The following is a 21,487-nucleotide window of genomic DNA, read 5'->3' on the forward strand; positions in this document are numbered from 1 at the left end:
GATTCCACGGCGTGGAGCGTTCGCATCTCCCCTTGGTAAAGAAGCACGGCCACCTAACCAGTGCCCTTCTAGAGGACTGTCATCCTTACTAAGAATGAACAATGTAATACAAAACAGAATAGTAAAAGACAAACAGATATCGTGGAAGCTTATTTTATTACACTTTGGTAAGTATGGTTTCCTGTGGATCAAGACAGATAAACAAGCTGCTTGAACACCTCCCTGCTCCCCAGTATAGTCTGGTATCATCTTGCCCTGTGCTACTGAGGAGACTTTGGATTGATAATAGATAGAGACATATCATTACAAAGAATGATTTTTCTAATGGTAAAATTATTTTTTAACAAAAAGATGGTTGAAGAATTTAGGCTTAATTTAAAAAAAAATGAAATGACCTAATAATGCAAAAAATGGAATTTCTAGGTTGATGAAATGCTGATTATAATTTAACAGCAGCCATTCAGAAGACATGCTGTAGTAGATTTTTTTCACAAGTTTCAAAATATATACACAATATATAATCTCAAAATGCCTTTGGCATTCAAAATGTTAATTGAAATACAGAATCTAAAGCTCAAAACTACTGTAGGTAGCTCTTCTACAAAATTTTTACAATGGCTGTAAAGCTAACTGTTCTGAGTATATGCATCATATACGATGTGCTGTCTCATATACCATTTTCACAACAGTACACAAAAATATTTTAAACAAGAAATCCACATAAATAAGGTTTCCATTGTAGTGAAGTATGTGACCAATTTTTCAAATAAGTACCTTTACAACAGAAACACATCCTTATGTAACCAGCACATACAGTCTGAGAATAAAAGGGACTCAAATAATCTCTGATAAAGCCACAAGCACCTTGTGTTATGAAGAGCACCAAAGCAACACGGACAGAAAACACAGAAGAGGTAGTGTGCCATCTGTTAAGATGTACGTGTCCACATAGAACTAAAATAAAACAACGTTTAAGAAAAGATGTATTGTACTGTGGCATAATCCACTTTTCATATATAAGCTATTGCACATTTAGGAGCATTAGCCAGTATTGCTCCAGTATTGTATTTCTCCAGCTTTCCTTGGGATGTTTTTTTTTGCAGTGCTGTTAAAGAGATTGCTAAGAACACTAGAGGTCCTGAAAAATTCCATGTTCAGATTGTCAGTTCCAGGAAATTACACAAGAAAGCACCAACCAATTTTTAAAAAATACTTTATGGAAACTGTTGTAGTCTTTTCTTCCTTCCTTTCTCTTCTTTTTCAATGCCGTTTCTCCTTAGGAGGAAGTCTTTTTTTCTTCCTGAAGTTCTTTAACCAACACTGTTCAAAATGATTCTTCAGTTCCCTAATGGATCACTACTTTTGCATTCATTCAATGCAGCAATTCCACGTTGACACACAAAAAGCACGACAGAAACCTTAAAGGAAGCACACTGAACCACTTTCTATGAAGTGCTGCTGTCCTGGTTTGAGATGAGGAAGTGCGTTAACTTGAACAACTGGAAGCTGATTAGTGTCCTGAGTGTGAAAAAAGAACTGTGTCTTGTGCCAGCTGCCATCTGCAATCTGCAACACACAGAAGCAGAATGTTAGATTCATATCAAAGGTGACCTGCAAAACACAAATGGAAATTGTGCTTAAAGAGAGAGAGGAGGAGAAGTGTACAGGAACATTTCTTCTCCCAGCAGTTCCTAAAAAACCTGTGTAATTTAACAAATACCATTTCTCCCATTCAATACCACAGGCACTCCTGGCAAAACTGTAACTGCAAAAAAGCCCAGCCTGGAATCAACTGGAGTGGATGCAGACACCGTGCAACTGGGACCAGTTCTGAGTGCCTGTCACCTTGCAAGCAGTCCTGGGCTAATACAGACTCTTGAATCTTTTGCTAACTTCACCTCTGAATCTGAACAGTAGGTCTCCGGTTATGAACTCTACAGGCACTTTGTAGGCCCTTAAAGCATAATCGCAGGGAACGGGAGCTGCATTTTGCCATGAATTTTTTATTGATTATTCTACTCCTTTAAAAATCTCAATCAAAACCTGATACCTCATAAAAATTATAAAATAACATTATAACATTGCCTGAGGCTGGGAGTGTCTTGATGTTGGCAACCACTCCATTCTTAAAAACTATCAGGTACAGTGGACACCACTGAAAAGCGAAGTCCCTGCAGAGAGGGAAAAGTGTGAAATTCTTCAGCAGATCTGTACAATACATAGTTTCCCACAGAAGAAGTGCCAGACCTCACAGAATCTCACAGGCACCTCTCAACAGCCACCACTGGGAGGTGGGGAGAAGGGGCTTCAATGGCCATACCTTAGCTGCATGACACAGGCTAGAGTATCTCACTAGCGTCTGCTAACAAAGGTTGGCAGTATAACAGCTTTGAAGTGCCTCAATAAAACCACTTTCTGTCTTGAGTTTAAAAATCTCAGTTAACACTCCTGTATTGATTTGGAACCAGTCTCACATCTTTCATTATTGTAAATGAACGTAAAGCTATAAAATACTGAAAGTGTGAAGTGCTTGGCTGCTATATTTCATAGTGTTCTACCAAGACATTTACCAAATGGCTCACATCTTGGTGAATGGGGTAACCTAATAGGCATTAGAAAATTTATAAGATCTTCCAATTTTTTTTGAAATACAACTATGATTTAATATTTTAGGTAACCATGGAGTCAATTTCCAACCATCATTATTTTATGAAAAAACCAAACAACTGATTCATAGTCAATGAATTTAAAGATATCTAGTTGTCCAGCCTGTTTGAACCTGAGATTTTGTCTTAGATAACCTCAACAGAACTCTTACTTGAAGCTTGAATTTTCATTTTGAGAGTAACTCTTTCTAAAGTTATTTCTATTCTGATCTCTCTCTGTTGTCTTAGTAGAGTCTTTAAATATATGACACTCAATGTGAACAGCAAGTATAGATACCCTGTATTATTGCAATTGCTCTTACGTTTGGGTAGATGTTGAATACAATATCACAAGGTTGGCAGAGACATATGCAGAACAATGTAATAAGTAAGCTTCAAGGGATGTGAATCTAAATGATTGCTATTTATTTGTAGGAAGTTAATAATGCCTAAGCAGTAACTCTTATGGTTTTAATAATGCTAGTGCTAAAAAGTATTTACCATGCATTCATCCATAAGCACCTTTGGTTTATGCAGTGTATTTGCTTTAAATATTTGACCATTCCATCCTTTGAAGCTAACAGATGTTTTCTGGCCACCTGCTTCATTTAATCCCCACGCCGGTGTGTTCAGACAGTGAACTGTGATGCTGTGGGTTGCTTCTGAACTCAGTAAATGAAGGAAGTTCATCTGCACTTTTCCAACGCCAAACTCCAGCTAAGTTTGAAGAGAAATGCATCGTTAGACTTACAGCTGGACTATGCTGAATGGCCACAGCAACACAAAGTATGTGCACACATGTATGGTGTTCAGGCACGGGAGCACGTATACATGTTATACATTGGGATCAGTACCCAAGAGCATAATAGGTATCTTTCAGGAGAGCTGCTAGGTTCTATTGTAGTGATTACTATAAACAGAAGCTTTCATGGGACATTTTCAAAGCATAAATATAAACACTTGCTAATGCTTAATACATTGATTCTAGACAGAAAATACAGTTACTCACTATTCGACAAAAATTTCTCCAAGACTAGATCATATTCGGGGATTTTCCAAATGTAGGAATATCTATGGGAACTTTATGGTATTTCTGATGCTCTTTAATGACTACAGTGTACGTGCAAAACTCCACAAATATAATATTTCTATTCCCAAGGGCTTAAGGACAACATGTAAAGAAGACCATGAACTACGACATAAAGGAAATCAGTTTCTGCCTAATGGCATTTAAAAGTAGCTAAGCATTGGAAAGTAGTCATAAATTTCTTCCTTCTCATTGCAATGACCTCAGCATCTCTACACTTCGCTGCCCTGCGTGTTGAGTTACTAATGTAGTTTAGAAGCATGTCAGGCTTATTTTTATGCCTTGTATAAAAAAAGTATAAAGCAAAACAAAATAATTCTATCAGCATGGAAGGTGAGTAAATGAACAAAGTGAGAGTTACACTAACATGTATTGTCTCCAGAAAAGCTCTGACTTCTGTAACAGAATACATAACGTGTCTTTCCACAGTGATGCACATTAAAATCCCCCTGAAATCTAACATATTTTCATGAGTTTAGTAAATAAGCATTCATTTCTTCAGAGTTGCAGCACAGATACAGTCTCTCTGGAAGCAGTGCATACCTTTGTCACAGACAGTGGCATTAAACATGTCTGACCACCTGCAGTGAAGTTGCAGAAAACTTCAATGGCATCAGAAGGACATCCAATATTTGGGTCAATCCAGTATTTTCCTATTTGTATGTAATCCCAGATGGAAAATAAAACAAAAATATAATTGTTACTAAACAATTTGCTAAAAATTCATACTTTTTGGCAAGTATTAGATATAATAACACCACGGCTTCACTAGGAAATGAAAGAAAAGGAAGGCGAAAGTCTTTTCACTATTGTAATTCTACTAATAACAGATACTGAGCAAAATTATCATAACCATTCAATTCTGATTACATATACAATGACTTCTGAATACCGTCATAGTTTCAAAAATGTTTTCTCTTTCTACAGCTAACTAGTGAGAATAAACAGTATTTCCTGTCTGATCTTTCTGTATTAAAACTTAACTTCTTTTCTTTGGGCTTGGCTTTATATTGAGACTATGTTCAGGATGTAAAATAACAATCTAAATTCTCTTGCTCTCAGAGTATCTTGAAGATCCTTTCTTTCTCTACTATCTTTCTCCCATCAGACACTTCTACACGACATATCCTAGTGATGGTGATAAGGAGTATTTGCGATTGTGAATCCATGGGATTTGGTACAATAAAATTTTGTCCATGCAAATTATATCAGGATTTAGCTTCCCTTAATTAATGGTTACGTATGGGTGAGCCTGTGCTCTACAATGTATACAGGTGTGTGTAATCCTCTGAAGTGGAGGACTGCCAGTGACCTCCATGGCCCTAAATGACTGAGATTTACTTAGGAGACCACAGTTCTAATAAGGGTTAGGCTCATTTTTGTTAATGCTAATACTTGATAATGGGGATATTTACAGGTATTCATTATTTTATTAGCCACTCAAAAACTGAATTATGTCACAGTATTGACATTACAGGTTTAAATAATTATTTCAGATTTCAAATATTGATTCAGGATTTTCTGGGATACAACAACTGTTAGTGTATCTGACAGTGGTAGTGTATAGTATACAGTTTTGTCATTAGGAATCTAGAATCTGATCCACACAAAATTAATTGCAGATGAGCTATAAATACTTGGGAAACTTTTAATCACAAAATTGGATTCAGTTTCAAATTTGCTGGACACTTCTGTTTACTTGTACATATAAAATGTCTCTAATATCTGTATAATATTAGATAGCTACATACTCTTATCTTTAAAATGCAGATATTTTGTCTTAAACATAAAATAACGATAGCTGTGACAGGCACACTACAACAGAATGTAATAAAATGATCTACGCATTAGAATTTTTATGTAGAAAGTAACATTTGGAAACAACACACTTCAAAACCTAGTTGTGTTCAAGCTTTAATGAAAGTGGACACTTACCATCTGCCACTTTACGTTCACAGTTGAGCAAATCCCTGCAGACGCGTGCTGGGTTATCCCTTGTGCCAAGGGGGTTCTTGATGCTGTGCAGTAAATTGCTAAGGTAGTGCAGTGTTTTGAATATCTCTGTACTGTGATCTAGTAAAGTTACTTCAGTATTCTGGTATTTCTGCCAGGGGCCATTAGCAAATGTGTCACCACACAGAAGTATCGCAACAACAGCATATGCAGTAAAAGTTAAAGGGCCATTGAATAGCCAGACAGAAGCAAAGTATTTGTAATGCATGCAAACAGCCATATAAACCAGGGTAAGAGTAACATACTCCAATAAACAAATTAGTACATTTTATTAAAGTTATCAGAGCAGTGAAGTTACAGGCAGGTTAAGATCACACAAATACATCATTATGACGTGACATAAAATATGGATATGAGGAAAAAAAAAAAGAAAAAAAGAAAAAATTAGTGCATTTTTAAAGTACACTTAGCATTTTCATATTCCAAACAGTGAAATCTACTCTTAGACCTAACCTAGAAAATATATGCAAATACATTTGACTTCACCCATGCAAGGAATTTTCTTGCAATCAATGGGACCACACACTTGCATATAATAAGTATTTTTTGGATCAAGGCCTAAATGCCACTAGCATTATCTGTGGCTGAACAGAATAACCTGGTAGTTTCCAAGTCGTTTGCTCTTTCACATCAATTAATTCCCAAGTCAGATACAGTCCACTGTGTGTGACAGTCCCATTACTGCCAATCATAACAAAAAGGTAGAAATAGTCCTGTTTTTCTGAACTTCATTTCAACTGTATCCTATAAATCCTAGGATGTTAATTATATTCTACAGTAATTACTTGCTATTCATGATTCATTTTAAAATAAGTCTTTGTAAAGAAGCCCTGCTCTGTCTTCAAAACATAGAATTATAATTGCATACCCTATATGACAATGTAAATACATTGAAATATATTACCTCCATCTGCAGTGCAGCATTTGACTCAATCAAAGCTTGAACAGCAGCATTGATGTCCACTTGTTTCTGAAAAAAAGGATATTACAGAATATAAAGAGATGAACAGGAATATTCTAAAATGCAGTTGGTAAATTCTTTGGGCACCGTAGAATCATACATGATACCTTCATTGTTTTGTCATTTTAGAAAATAATTCATTGCAAACACTTACATTTAAAATAGGGTCCTCCCTTCCATTTCTAAGAATGCAAGCATGCACACAGAAGAAGCACATAAAGCATTTTTGATTTTTATTAGTACCCCCATACACAATTTAATGATGATACTCCTGGAACGTGGAAAAAAGGTTCTATAATAGTTGTTACAGACTAATGTTCCAACTTATTCCTCCCAGACATTTGATTTATACACTTTAAGAAAACCAATCCAGGTAAGTGTGAAAAAGTGTTATTCCTTTACAGAGAAGCACACAAAGAATATCTCAATCAGCCACCAGCAGCTGACAGATCCAAGTAGTCTTCATGATGCATGAACGAATACCAAGACTGACAAACTAGCTTCTGAAGAAGGAAGCCTGTTTCTTGCATATCTTCATTCTCTGCACTTTGTGTGATCTATATACTAGACCCAGCCAACAATTTTATTTATTTTTAAAGAATTAAGTCACCCCCACAAGCATCTAGTTCTTGCAATTTGTTTTGAGATTACATGTATCATCACATCTTTAGGACACTTCAGATACTGAGCCTGTCCTAACTGGGGATTAAATGAAGCAGGTGGCACACTTAACAAACTATCTGCGTGTATACTTACATAGGGAGAACACCTGGGCCAGAAATGGCACAAACCTTTCTGTTGCTATCTTTCAGAGTGTTCAAATGCAGAACAGGAGAAAAACCTTTCAGAGAGTGATGGAGTTAACCCATGTCAAAAGTATGAGCATGCCCACGAACATTGCCTCTTGAGGGCTCAACAGCATGGTAGAACAGAACTGACAGTGGAAGATGGAAGGTTCAAAAAATGTATTACTGTAGAGATGGAAGTTGTAGAAAAATGTATTAGCATTTCATGTGCAGTGATGCAACGCATTTGAAGAGGATCCTGCTATTTTCACTTTCAAAAAAGGACTGTATTGTAAATTAGAGTTGTTACAGAACTTACTCTTGGTCCTGGTGGTCCAGGTGGTCCCTGGAAAATGGGAGAAACCAGCTATTAGGTGCTTCAAATGTTTATATAATGCAATCACAATGGAAAATTACAGACATGTTTTTTTAATCCACTTACAGGTGGCCCTGGCTGGCCCTGAGGTCCCTGAGGCCCCTACAAGAAATTGAGATAAAATGAAACAATTAGATAAGCATCTCTGCTTTTGTATTTATGTATTTTTTTTTAAATCACAAAATACCACAATGTGTACAATGCAGAAAATGTGATACTGGTTTTTGGCAAAGATGTAGATTATTAGTTAAAATTGTTAAAGCACCATACTCTGTTAATGTGTGAATATTCCTGGATGAATTGCTGGGTTTCTGGTTACCTGTTTATCCAATTACTTCTGATATCAAAGGAACACTGGAAGTCATAAAAAGTATTAATATATAATGTGCTATATATTGTGCATTACATGCATGTTGCCAACACAAGTACTACAAGGGATGAGTGATCATAAAAGCATTGTAAATAATGTTATGGGTAGTTGTAAAAAACTAACTGATCTGCTTTATTCCATGAGTATCTGCTAGGCATTTTTTATCCCCATTTATGAGCAGTGTCAATTTTCAACCAGAACATGTTATGTTCATTGTTTAACAGTGGTATTGCAGGCTTCCTTCATACTAAAGAAGTTATGCTCTTATTTCCTCAGCGTAAGTGGCATCATTTTCGTGTGTAGGATTATGTAGTGGGGAGGAGAGGAGAAGGAACAGCTGCTTTTCCCTAGCTTATAGTGCCTACAATGCACTTAGTCTTAAATCTACATTTTGGGCTTTCATTAGGGTTGGACATGGACCCTCCCAAAAGCAATAACGCCATCTGAATTATCCTTTCTTTGAGCAACTATTCACATTAAGATGTAATGATTATGAATATTTATTAATTTACAGTGATACTTGTGTCTCTGTTAGATTCTCTTCTTCAATCGCTATACACTCAAAGCCTCTAGGAGCTGCTGTAACATAAACAATAGCAAGAACAATGACAAGGAAAAGAATAGGTGGCAGTGCTTTGATACCAGCAAAATAGAAGGATGAATGAAAGGCGTAGGCCAGACCTGCACCATGTATTAGTAAAACCTTTTAACGTAACTGAGTTAATTTAAGCAAAATATTATTTAGCAAGTGCTAGTTGTATCAATTATTTGAGCACAATAAGCTGTTCCAGCAAAAGTCCTCTTACACCAGTATAGTCATGCTAGCCTTTGCCAAAAGAGAAATAATCTTATCTGACATGGTCATGCTGACAAACGTTGCAAAACCTATCTACTCAAAGAGGTACTAAGTTGTAAATCACTTAATATAGTAATAAGAAGTATTCCTGCATCACAGCAAGACCTGTGCGAGTGTCACTGCCTGCTACAACTGCTGAACTTGGGCTGTGCTTCATGCTGCCACCAGCAAGGGCAGCTGGAATTGGTTAAGGACTCAATTAACACTGATTCATGTAAATTTAAAAAAAGGATCTCAAAGCAGGTAAGAGTGACTTAAGTCACCAAGGCACCAAATTTATCAGCTCTTAGGAGAACACCAGCTACATTTCTTGCTATCTTGAGACATATTCATAAGGCAGAGCACATGGTAGCTACTGGGGAATGCATTTGTCAGGGGTCACAATGACCTCCACAGCTGCACAAGTTAAGTGTGCCAGCCCATCACCTGCCCTGGCCATGCCCCTGGGGCTCAGGTGCTGACTATGAAGGGTGTGAAAAGTGGGGGCCATCATGTAATTCCTAGCACCAGATCCATACCAACAAGGCTATGTTTAGGGACTGCAAATGGCTTTGAGGTCGAGCCCCATGGTTTATACATGTTCTTTGGAGAACAGGGGAGAATCAAAACTGAAGCAATTTCCGTGTGCTCAGAGGGATGGTCTTCTGATACTTAACTAAGACAACCTTAATGGCATAAGCTCTAGGGACTGTAAATATTGTCAGCTTTTCAACTGATACATCTTGGCCCTATTTATGTTTCATCCCCTTATACCTATAGAAGGGAATCTATGCCATCTTTTTGATAAATATTTACTGATATTTTATAAAGACATTAATGATTAATGTTGGAAAATGGAAATCAAAGAATAAGTCATTTTAGCATATACAGTAGTATAGAAAATGCTGTAGGTTCTGTGGCAAGTACCTAGCTTCCCTTTACTCTTCTGTGTTTGATTATTGCACAGCTTGACATTTTCTATTAAATAGAAAATATTACTATTAAATAGGCATAAAATATTATTGTTATTAATTATTACAAAAGTGATGAGAGAGAAGTTTGCAGAGATGACATTCACTGTTTTGGCATAGTCCCTCACCTGTTTCAAATCAAGTGGGTTTCACAGAGCAACACTGTTGTACCCCAGCTGAGAAGGCTGACCTCCACATTCAATTAATCAGATCAGCAACTCAGGTGCTGTTAGACTGCTGCAGGATACCTTCAGTCCCATGTGGATATATTAACTGAACTGTACGACCATGCTTGGTGAAGTATGTTTAGTATAAAATGAAAGAGAAAGTGTAGAAAAGAAACTGGAGAGATTAATTTGGCAGTGTGAGGACATATTTGTTTATCTTGATTCAAGACTTGATTATGCAAACACCAAGTCAAGGCAAGGCACAAAGTCTTCAACAGTTTGTCCCTAAGTAACCACTGCTCTCTGATGAATAGATGTCCTTGTTCTGCATGCCGAGATTTAGACATTCCAGTGGATTTTTCAGATGACTGAATGCTTCAGTTAATATTAGTGTTCTTGGCATGTGTCACAATTCTAAGACTCAAAGTCTTGGGACAAGAACAGTTCAAATTTATAGTGGTTGCTGAGACAGAACTGAGTATTTTAAAAGTCTAAACCTGCACTGTTCCAATGAATTTAAGATATTTTGCAAAAGAGGAATGTGATTTGTCTTGATTCACTGTCTGCTTACCAATAAAACCAATGTGAAAAAAAGGTAAATATTTAATGCTATTTGCTAACTATAGTAAACTACTTTGGGGATATTACATTTCTTAACTGCATCAGAACTTCAGAGGGCTATATCAATTACCTTTACAAGCCTTTAAAATATAACAAAACTGCACAGAGTGTGTTGACAATCCTGTAGACATGTTATAAATGTTCTTTCTGTTGTAGAGCAGCAAAATAAGGTTAAATTACACTTTTCATGGATTAAGTTAATTGCTAAATGCTTTACTGGAATGCACAGGATTACCTTTACAAATCTACTTAATTTACCCTTTGATCACATTAGAATTTAAGTGAGAAAGGTGTAATTCCAGTTCATAACAACAAAAGCAGAGAATAGTTTTAATGTGCTTTTTAATTCTTTAATCACCCACTTTGATTGCTAGTACAGAAGTTCAAAGGCCAAAACTCCAATCTTTTTCTAATACTGTAAGGCCCTGATTTTACATGCAGTGATACATACGCTTAACTTTGAAAACATGAGCAATCCCAAGGACTTACATATTTGCCATGACTTTTGAAATTTTCCAAGGAACAGGAATTATTTTTAACAAGAATTATTAATGTTAAGCTTTCCCTGACCACTTCTGTCATTTTATGTTATGTCACCATATCATAGGTAAAGCCTAACAACATCCTGCAATATAACAGACTGATACACAATACAGTGTAGTGGCTGCCATTAACGATCGTAAAACTAAAATGAAAGATCATCATAGAAAATTACAGATTATGCCTTAACATATTGTATCTTTTTTTCACCGTGAGGAGAGTCACGCACTGGAACACGTTGTCCAGTTCTCCATCCCTGGAAGTTTTCAAGACCCAGCTGAATAAAACCCTGAGCAACATGGTCTGATCTCAGAGCTGACCCTTTTTTAAACAGGAGGTTGGTCGAGAAATGCCTTGAGGTCCCTTACAACTTGCATTATCCCATGACTCTATATTATAATGAATTATGTTACATGCCATGAAATAAAAAAAAAGAAAGAAAATTAAAACACACTTTCAGAAATGTCAGAATTATGAAACTATATTCCAAAATGTATTCCATGTTTTTCTAAATGTTTCAATCACAGTGATATTAATATTTTGAATTGAAATATAATTTTGTTTAAAATTTTACGTTACCAATTTTGCTCCAGAAATAGCCTACAGGACCTGAACTTTGGTTCACCACTGACCTCAAGAAGGAGACATGATTTTACATTCTATGTTTTTCAGGGGACAAAAGGACATTTCTTACTAGTAAGGAACATTGTATCCCTGACAGACTAAAAACTGTAGCTAAAACTTGACTGCTACAAAAAAGTTAAAATCTTTGTCATTCTAAGAAGAATGCCAATATCAATTTTAAAGATATAAATTAAAGCTTGGAATACACAGTTGGTTGAACATCCTTTTCTCTCCTTTGTATCTGAAAATAGTTGGAAATAAATCCTTTTCTGGGCTACATATTATAAACTAATGCCACTGTGTATGATTTAAAATTAAACATTCTTCTAAAGACAGTCTTAGGACATGAATTCATCTTGATGAATTCAGTAACTTATTTAGGAAGTAACTTCTTTAACACCAGCACCAATAATGGAAACAGGTGTCTCTTGTTCACCATTTTGGATGTTTTTTATTATTATTTTTTAAGTGTCAGCATTTTTAGCTCTATGCTGTTATAACAATTCTTAGGAACAAAGAGTAGAAAAAGATAGTTAAAATGGTTTAATGGCAGCACAACTTAAGGAAGTAGTTTTCCTCTTATTCTGAGATAGCAATTGTCTCAAAAGCATTAGAATCAGAGGAAAGTTCCCCAAGAGATGTACAGCAAACTTAGTTCCAAGCCTTAATTCTTTAAGCAATTTTGAATATTTCAGATTTATTTTTAAAAAATTGTATAAGGCATTTAGGCTGGAATTGGAAACAGGTAGCTGCTGAAATAAAATACAATAAGACAGAAGAAACTAAATGATTGTAAGTGAGGTGGGTCTAAAGGCAGGGTAAGAGCAACAGGAACGAGATCACATTGGCCAGTTACTGGAAAGGGAACTACTTATAAACCTGACATAAAGTAGTGTCATAAGTATCAACTATCATTGTTTTCATATGTGCTGTAAATATGATAATTTCTTCTCACATAGCCATTATTAATTGGAGCCTTCACTAACTCTAACACAGTTTTTTAATCAAATCAAACACTAATGTACAAAACCTAATGTAATATTCTTCCTGAAAAATGAAAGACAACTTCATAACCTATCAATGCTTCCTACTGCTCTTACAGCTAGCATACATGGCACGGACACCCATTCTCAGATCTAGGCTTCTCCTGACCTCCTCCCTCTCTAGACAAGATCGTATAGATGTATGGACACGCGTGTGCATGCTCCGCTGTAAGGCACTGGAGCACTGACAACAAATGTGACACAGGATTTTTCTTTTAGATCTGAACTGGGACAGATTTGAAGTATGTGACTGCTCTGTGATCAGGGGCCATGCTGCCCGGCAGCACACACCCACTGGGCAGATCTACTTAAGTCAACTTGAAGAAGAAAATGTCAGACTTTTGACTCACGCTACGAGCTTTCTTGGCCAGCACTCTCCAGGAGCACAACACGACTGTCTGGCATTCAGAGCACGCCCTAATACATTCAGAATAACATAGGAATAGTTTTCACACAGCCAAAAATATGAGAGCACAAAAGTTGTTTCATCTTACCATTTCACCCCGTGTGCCTTTTTCACCTCTTGGTCCCTGTAAGAAAGGGAAGCTGTTAATTCAGTATGCTTTCTAGCCACCTAGGACTGAAATAAGCATATTAATATTCATGAGAGTTATACTGCTTACATGAGAAGTCCAGTCTCATCTGTGGAAGTATTTACAACTCTGGGGCTTTAATTTTCCTGTACTATTAGAAAGCTAAATTACTTGAAAACATCTTGTGATTCCTATATGTGGAAAGCTGTTGTTTTTTTCGGATTGTATGGTTTTTTTCTCAGTAATTTTAACTTTCAGTGTTCTCCCTGTCAATCAGCTGTATTCTCTACAATTTGCTCCACTGTCATACATCAGTGCTTCACCATCTTAAGAGAAGAGCACAGAAGTCGGTACCCTCCGTCACTGAAGAAATCCATTGTTTACATATCTGTTTTTATTACCCCATTAGTTCTCCTCCCACAGTCAGATTAGACACTGTTTTTCTGTCTCTGTGTCATTTTTGACAGTTTTGCACTTAAACTGTGTTTCTGAAGACAGTAACAATCTTACAATTCTTCTCTGGAAGAATTTGGCGTCTTGATGGCAGCATTTCATAACACCCAGAAGGAATCTTTGAATGTAATGACTTCTTAATGATAATGGCAAACTGTTACATTCAATATGAAGTCTATTAAAAGCCATCATACAAGTATACACAACTGTAAAGTTTTCCTCCTGAGTGGGATTGCAAAGAGTGCAGCAACAATTAAAGTATTGTCTTCTTCCCAACAGCTGGAAAGAATAGTCTAATCATGGAAGGAACATTTCCCTCCTCTTTTCTTTTTCACCTGTAAATATTTGTATGGATTACTTTTATTGTATATTCCTGTTATTTTTATGATTATTATTCAAATTTTTACACATTCTTATGCACTCCAAGTCTTGTTGATCAAAGGAACTTGGGTGGTACAAAGAGCTTCTAAAACTACCTTACATGGCGGGGTGGTCTGCAGACACGAGCCAGAGGGTGCCTTTGCAGAACACTGCTCTGTCTCTGGCACAGGGAACGCCACAAGGGGTGGAAACAGGGATGAGGGCAGAGCTCCCCGACTGCAGAGAACGTGGGGTGCATTGAAGGTTTCAGAAAGGCCAAGAAGATGTTTGAGTTGTAACAGGGACCTCACCAGCACCTGGAACACCCCAGCAAGAGCCTGTGGGCACCCCAAGAGAGTCTAGAGGGGCACTCTGGACAGTTCAGCCCAATCAGCACATAAAAGTAAACTACATTGAAACCGAGTGTGGATACCCTTTAGATACATCTCAGACCTAAGGTTGAGAAAGAATATTCATGTGGCAGTTACTATGTGCTGTTTTACACCTTGACCCCTGCAGGCATGCCCTCTGTATACTGTACTTACAAGGCCATTGCAATGAATTTTTGTCATTGTTTTTCATCATTTTTTTCTTGTTTGTATTACAGATGCTGGAGTCACACATGTTAGCTTACCAGCATGGTATAACATGAAGATGATCCTGCTAGTTGCTATTTGCAAATAGAAAAATGGGAAGACTGCTAGTTGCAAAACAGATTATTAAAAATAAAGGTAGGTGAAATAACCAAATTATGCAAAAGAGAAGGGAAACTTACAGGCCTGCCAGTTGGGCCTGTTATGCCTTCTTGACCAACAGGGCCAATATATCCCTGTAAACAAGCAAAGAATTTATTAGTCCACCATGTTTTAAAATGAACCAAATCCTCATTACATGTCCTGGTTTAAAGCTGCTCAGCACACAGCCCTGGCAAATATCCAAAAGATCATGGTGATATTCTTCTTCTGAATATTGAGTGCACATTGGTACAAAATCAGCAAGGCAATTATTTTAATAATTAGTAATAGTTAAGCTTGGAAGGCCCACACACATTCTTTTACGTGAAAGCTGATGTGTTAAAACCAGTGAAAACTTAAGTACTCTAATTACGAAAGAGCACATATTTATTGCGCTACAATCAGCTGTATTTTGAGCTATATTACTGCCCACAAGTACTCTTGTAAGACTGCCAATAAGTGCTGCTAACCTGTTACATTCCTGTTCCATTTCACTTAGAGCAAACTGCTCATTTCTCCTGTTTATCTTGCATAGGAATGTTTAGCTATTAGAAAGCTGCTGCTGTGCATCTGGATAACTGAACTAATTCAGTTCTGTGATGGCAATGGCAGCAATATGAGAAAAACATTTTGTTGTAAGGCCTTCCATGCTGCAATCTTTCCCCCTTTTTCCTTTTTTACTTGATGCTGTAAGCTGGATGCACACTCCTCAATATTACAAAAGCTAAAGATGCTTCCACAGTTTTGGTGAGTAGCAAAGTAGGATGTCATGAAGAAGGTGTCATGAAGAATGAGCTATGCAGTTTAGTAACTTTATAGATAAAATGGAAATACTAAAAAAAGACTGCCTATTAATCAATAATGCTTGAACATCACTGTCTTACTGCAGGAAAAGTTCAACCCTTTTTTCTTTAGCTGTAGGACAGAGTTATATAATCAACACTGTTAGGAGTAAGAAGAAAGAGAATGTTCAACCCCAACAGATAAAGATACGACATCAATAAGGATACTCATGTAGATAAAACTATACTAGGAGAGCCACACTTTGTTAGCAGAGATTGCTTTTTTCCTTCAAGACAAGAGCCCAGTTCTGTATATCTGCACCCATGTTGCAACCACAGCAGTGTTGCAGTACAGGCAAAGGGCTTCTAGTGGAGGCAGGGTCTCAGAGAGGTTTGGTTAGAGGGTTCCAGCCTTGTTAATAAGAAAAAAGATTATTTCCTAAATTAAAAACATGTGCCACTTGGAAGCCATCCTGACAATCTCCTTCACGGAATGCAACACTTACAACTTGGCCTGTTGGACCTTTTGGGCCCAGAATTCCAACTAAGCCAATGTCCCCTGCAGGACCCTGAAAAGACAAAGGAACAGTTTAGGCAAATACGGACATCAGCTATCCACTTGTTTTCATCTCTTGTAATCAGTGGAAGTAAGATAATTCTAAGAGCAGTAACGCTGAAAATACCAAGCATGCTGACACAGAATGTTCGTCTTTGGACATCGAGTACACAGTTCTACCTACAATGTTCCTACCGTTCAGACAGATTTTTGAACAAATTATTGTTAAAGCCGATTAATTCTATGCTTTCCTAATGTTCTCACTCTATAAATGGCTTAAGACCTAACAGAAAAGAATGAGCACATACTTTTGGACCTGGGAATCCTTGAAACCCCATTAAACCTTGATCTCCATCTTCTCCCTGTAATAGAAGCAGGCATCCTTACTATTATTTCACATCAGTAACTCTCAGACTACTTGTTTTGCATCAACAGAGCTCTGATTACGTACAGTCTGTCCTTTCAGTCCAGCATCTCCTGCTGGTCCTTGGTCACCTGGTGATCCTGGAAGGCCTCTTTTTCCTCGCTTTCCTGGATGGCCCAGAAGCCCCTTCTCACCCTGTGAATAGGATGATATTACATTTATTACAATTATGACAGTTGTTAAGTGTAAAGATTGGTTTCCTGGCAGAAGTGTGGAATATGTTTTCTCTCTAAGAAATAGACCTACTCCAATAATTTTATTTCCATCAGGAATGCTTTCAATAATTATACTTTCAGTAAAATGCAAGCGTGACTTGACTGCTCCTTGACTTGGAAACAGACAAAAACCATATATGTTGGATCATTTCCAGTATGGCATGTTTCTGTGCAAGCACTAAAATTCACAACATGAAATACAGAAGAGGCAGGTTAGAAGTAAATTTTTAAAGTAATCCTCTGAGCAAAGCCTAGAATAGTTGTGGAAGTCCTTGCTGTTAGACTAAAAGTTTACATCAATTCAAATAGAAACTAGACAAGTTCATGCAAGAGAAATCCTCTGAGGACTATCAAATACATAGAAACCATGGAGGCTACTGAGCTGCAATAAAGGCTGGGAATATACACCTTTCACCCTTGCTTTATGCATATGCTCTAACAAAGACAGACTTTTGGCGTGACTCAGTATGTCCACTCTTAATGTTTCTTTTGTGCTATGTGGTAACAGTTTTCCCCCATCTCATCTATTCCGTCTTTTTGGGATTGCAAGGATTTCTGAGCAGGAACTACCTCCTACAGCTCATTGTCTAGACAAAGGAGAAAAATCCAGACTGGGAGCACTGGCAATAAACACTACGAATAGTGAATACAGTTTATACTAAAATATTTTCATGAAAAGATAACAGACAGTATTTCCCTCCCCCAGTTTTCAAATAACTTAAGATTCTAAAAAGTGCTTACCAATTGGAGCACTGCAAATCATGATTTTAGATGAAATACCCTATTCTAAATTGAGAAAATTATCTGTAATGTTCCATTCTTTGCTTCTTTTACCACTGAAATAAGTCTAATTAATATGAGGATATGCTGATGTCAGGTACCTGGAACTGCCTGGAAAATGGAGCACACTCAGATTTTTTTCTTTCTGACAGGGCTGAACAAGTCCTATGATAAACGAACATTCTAGACATGCCGGTTGGCCTCCAAACTTCGGACTTTAGGCTTGAAATTGCAGTACTTCTCTGCTAATAGATTGCTTAGATGTTCAAATCATCCAAACTGTTATAGTAATTACAAAAGTTTAAAAAAAAGGTCAGGAACCATTTGGCCCTAAAGCTTTGGGTGAATAAATACAAAGTGTTTTGAATGGTTTCTGGAGTTGGGAATAGCATCCAGATGGATGTGAACTCTGTTTTCAAATTATAGTTTATAGAAATGAGGTCAGCACAACTCGTAGTCTTACCATTCAAATACGTTTGATGTCAATTACTCATATGTTTAACAACAGCATGGTGATCCCACAATCACTGGATGCAGTATGAAGACTAAGCAGCATCACTAATACTGTACTTAAACAACAAGATCCCATGTGTGTACCTTTAGTCCAGGTGCTCCCATGGGCCCTGGCATGCCTGGCAATCCCTTGGGACCTCGAGCTCCAGGATAACCTGCCAGACCTGGTAAGCCTGAGTTTCCTTTATTACCCTTAACAAATTGAAAATAATTGATTAGAAGAACAGCCAACCACGTTTTTTCATTGTATGCTAAAACAGGCAGATAACATAAGATTAGTGAAAGCCACTTAATACTTTCTATATACATGGACACACACTGATGGAACACCAAAATATATGGAAAGACAGTAACCAGCAGTATCATCTGGATTTCTGCTAATACTCCAAAAGCAAAATCCCATCATACTTATCAACAAAGCTACATGTGCTTTAACTGTGGGGTGGACTGAGGTTTCTGAGGAGTCAAGTTATTATGGTTTAAGAGCCACCTACTGTCAGCAAAGCAAACGCTAATCATGCCATAGCCCACTGAACTTCAGTTCAGCGTTCATGTTAAACCTTGTTCTGTCCTACCCTAAATATATTGTGATGTCATTTGTGTGGGATCACCTACCTAGACCTTGAAAGATTTCTGAGAACATTCAAGAGAACCAGTTGCCTCTTTGGGCTTATGCAAGGCATCTTCCCTATTAGCACCTTCCTAAATAGGAACAGTTGCCCGGTTGGATCACCAGCTTAGGCACCAATGATCTAGAAATAGTGAGCAATCTTTTGTCCACAGTAATTGTGTGTTCAATATACATGGAAGCACTCATAGGCATGCCGGTGACTGCTTTGACCTTGCACAGGGAATCACGCACAATAGTTTATAAAAGACCTGAAATTTTTCCCAGACCTAAAAATGTGCATGTTCAGATTCATAGCCTTTAGCACTGATCCCTATTTAACTCTTTCCTAAATCTATTTTGAAGTATGCAGGAAGAGAGCACTAATATCCATTAATTACAGAAGATGACTCTACGAGATGGTTCTCAGATGAGTGTTGTGTGATATCTGAGGATTCTGAGCTTACAATAAGGAGCTCCTCCTGATGAAAACAAGATGCTGAGTTCATTCATTACAGATGGTCTGAAAATCTGGTTGAGATTCACAGTATTCATTTTTTCAAGATGAACAAACTCCACATCAAGAAACAAAATGAGACTACCTTCCCACAGAAACCTTCAAAATTCAACACGCTTATTTATAAATACCAGACATACTGACAATACTAGTATGATTGTGTACACTCTGTAGCAATTAATATACAATAACTTTACCACATCAAGAAAGATCAGAATATTTGTTATGAAAATGTATGAGAAAGATCAGACTGTAAACAAAAGCAACTATTTTTAAATGAAAAGACATGTTACTGAGTACGTGGAGTTAAGCCAATTTTGACATGTTAAAAAATACTAAATGGAAATTTGCTACTATGCAAATGAATGTTTCTGTGATGTCATTTAGTAGAAGTATATACATACATATATCTTCTTTTTTATTTCATATGACATTCCATTAAGCATTCATAGAAATAAAAGGGGTTTGTGAAACAGGATTTTTATATTAGATGTGATTTTCAGGGCTTTTGAATATGGTACTGTGGCTTATAGCCTGATGGGCTGATAAACTTAAATAGTAAAAGTTCTGTTCTTTTTATTAATTGTGGCAAAAATCAGTTAAAAGACTCTATTATGAATTGTAATGCTACTATATATTGTTAATATGGAGTAATGGAGTCTTTTTTTTTTAATATGAAAGATGACATTTTGAGTGGAAAGGCAAAAATGTAAGAACTCTTTGGGGTGATACTGCTAAATCTAACTCTGAAGAAGTTTAAATACTTGACAGAGGTTCAGTGGACTTTGAAACTGGAGAGGCTTGAACAGAGTACATCTGCCCCCTACGGGTAACTTTAATTTTATCTTTGTTCAATCAGGTGGAAATTTATACTTGTAACAGTGTGTCCTGGGTTAAGCTGAGACAGCGTTAACTTTCTTCACAATATCTATCAAGAGGCTGTGTTTTGGATTTGTGCTCAGAAGAAAGCTGATAAAAAGTGATGTTTATGCGGCTGCCAAGGTCTTTCAGCTTCTCTGGCTGTCTGCGAACAGGAGAAGCTGGGAGGGAGCACAGCCCCAGTTACCAGCCCAGGATTTGATCTTAGGTTCGGGATTGAGACCCAGAGTGGCCAATAATCTATAACATACACGTCATGCCCAGTATATAGGTGAGGACCCTCTGGAAGATCGGCCCTTTTTGGTTCCGGATCTCTTTTGCTCCGGGTCATCTCACTCCAGGTGGTCGCTCTCCCAAGGCCTTCCCCCCCCACCCCAGTCAGCTCTTGGTCTGGGACACTTGGACTGTTATCTCCGTTCCGTGAGTGCGGTTTTGGGACTCTCCCTGCTTTGGGATCATTAGCTGGGAACAGGCTGAGCCTTGGTCATCGGGTGGGGGGGCAGTATCACTGTGTATCACTCATTTGTATATTTGTGTATAGTATTATTTGCAGTATTATTGTAGTTTAGTTATTAAATTGTCCTTATCTCAACCCACGTGTCCTTTTTTTCCCTTTACCTCCCCCCTGCTCCCGGGGGGGGGGGGGGGGGGGAGGAGGGTGATCGGGTGAGCGGGTGTGTGTGAGTTACAAATTCAAAGACAAGAAGGAAAATATGGGATTATGTCAGGGCCTGAGAGGAAACGGTCTCAGTTGGGGTCTGTGGCTGGCTCATTTTTGGGAACAGAACTGTGAAGCCTCTCTCATTAAGAAAGCATTTTCACTCAGCTGTAGTTACTACTAACGTATGCTAATGAAATAGTCCTTCTCACAGCACATTTCCCTTATGGTAACTTTACATCCTGGGCAGAATATCAGGAGCAAAAGAAAAAGAAAACAAAGAATTGGTCTAATTTTCAAGATGCTCAAGGAACACAGAATGGTTCCTTCTGTTTAAGTATCCTAACCTCAGAAAACTTGTAATGCAAAATGACATAAAGCGGGCTAATGCTGAAAGCAATTTACCTTAGGGCCAGGCTTCCCTGACAGCCCAGGCTT

At 37.5% G+C, this 21,487-nt stretch overlaps 1 protein-coding gene across 1 annotated transcript in view; it reads right to left on the reverse strand.

The window, feature by feature from the left end:
* Window positions 1-1,294: 1,294 nt before the first annotated feature.
* Window positions 1,295-21,487, reverse strand: part of LOC104463859 (collagen alpha-1(XXIV) chain-like) — a 29,369-nt gene continuing 9,176 nt past the window's right edge. The window contains exons 7-19 of the mRNA XM_010076362.1: window positions 18,473-18,580; window positions 16,908-17,015; window positions 16,765-16,818; window positions 16,407-16,469; window positions 15,160-15,213; window positions 13,533-13,568; window positions 7,934-7,969; window positions 7,811-7,837; window positions 6,650-6,715; window positions 5,668-5,836; window positions 4,276-4,385; window positions 3,147-3,362; window positions 1,295-1,566 (exon numbers count right to left, since the gene is read on the reverse strand). Coding sequence (XP_010074664.1) covers window positions 1,420-1,566; window positions 3,147-3,362; window positions 4,276-4,385; window positions 5,668-5,836; window positions 6,650-6,715; window positions 7,811-7,837; window positions 7,934-7,969; window positions 13,533-13,568; window positions 15,160-15,213; window positions 16,407-16,469; window positions 16,765-16,818; window positions 16,908-17,015; window positions 18,473-18,580 — 1,194 coding nt within the window. The 3' untranslated portion in view covers window positions 1,295-1,419. The remainder of the gene's footprint in view (window positions 1,567-3,146; window positions 3,363-4,275; window positions 4,386-5,667; window positions 5,837-6,649; window positions 6,716-7,810; window positions 7,838-7,933; window positions 7,970-13,532; window positions 13,569-15,159; window positions 15,214-16,406; window positions 16,470-16,764; window positions 16,819-16,907; window positions 17,016-18,472; window positions 18,581-21,487) is intronic.

The sequence above is a fragment of the Pterocles gutturalis genome, unplaced genomic scaffold (genome assembly GCF_000699245.1).
Source record: "Pterocles gutturalis isolate BGI_N339 unplaced genomic scaffold, ASM69924v1 scaffold24478, whole genome shotgun sequence".
Classification (NCBI taxonomy): domain Eukaryota; kingdom Metazoa; phylum Chordata; class Aves; order Pterocliformes; family Pteroclidae; genus Pterocles; species Pterocles gutturalis.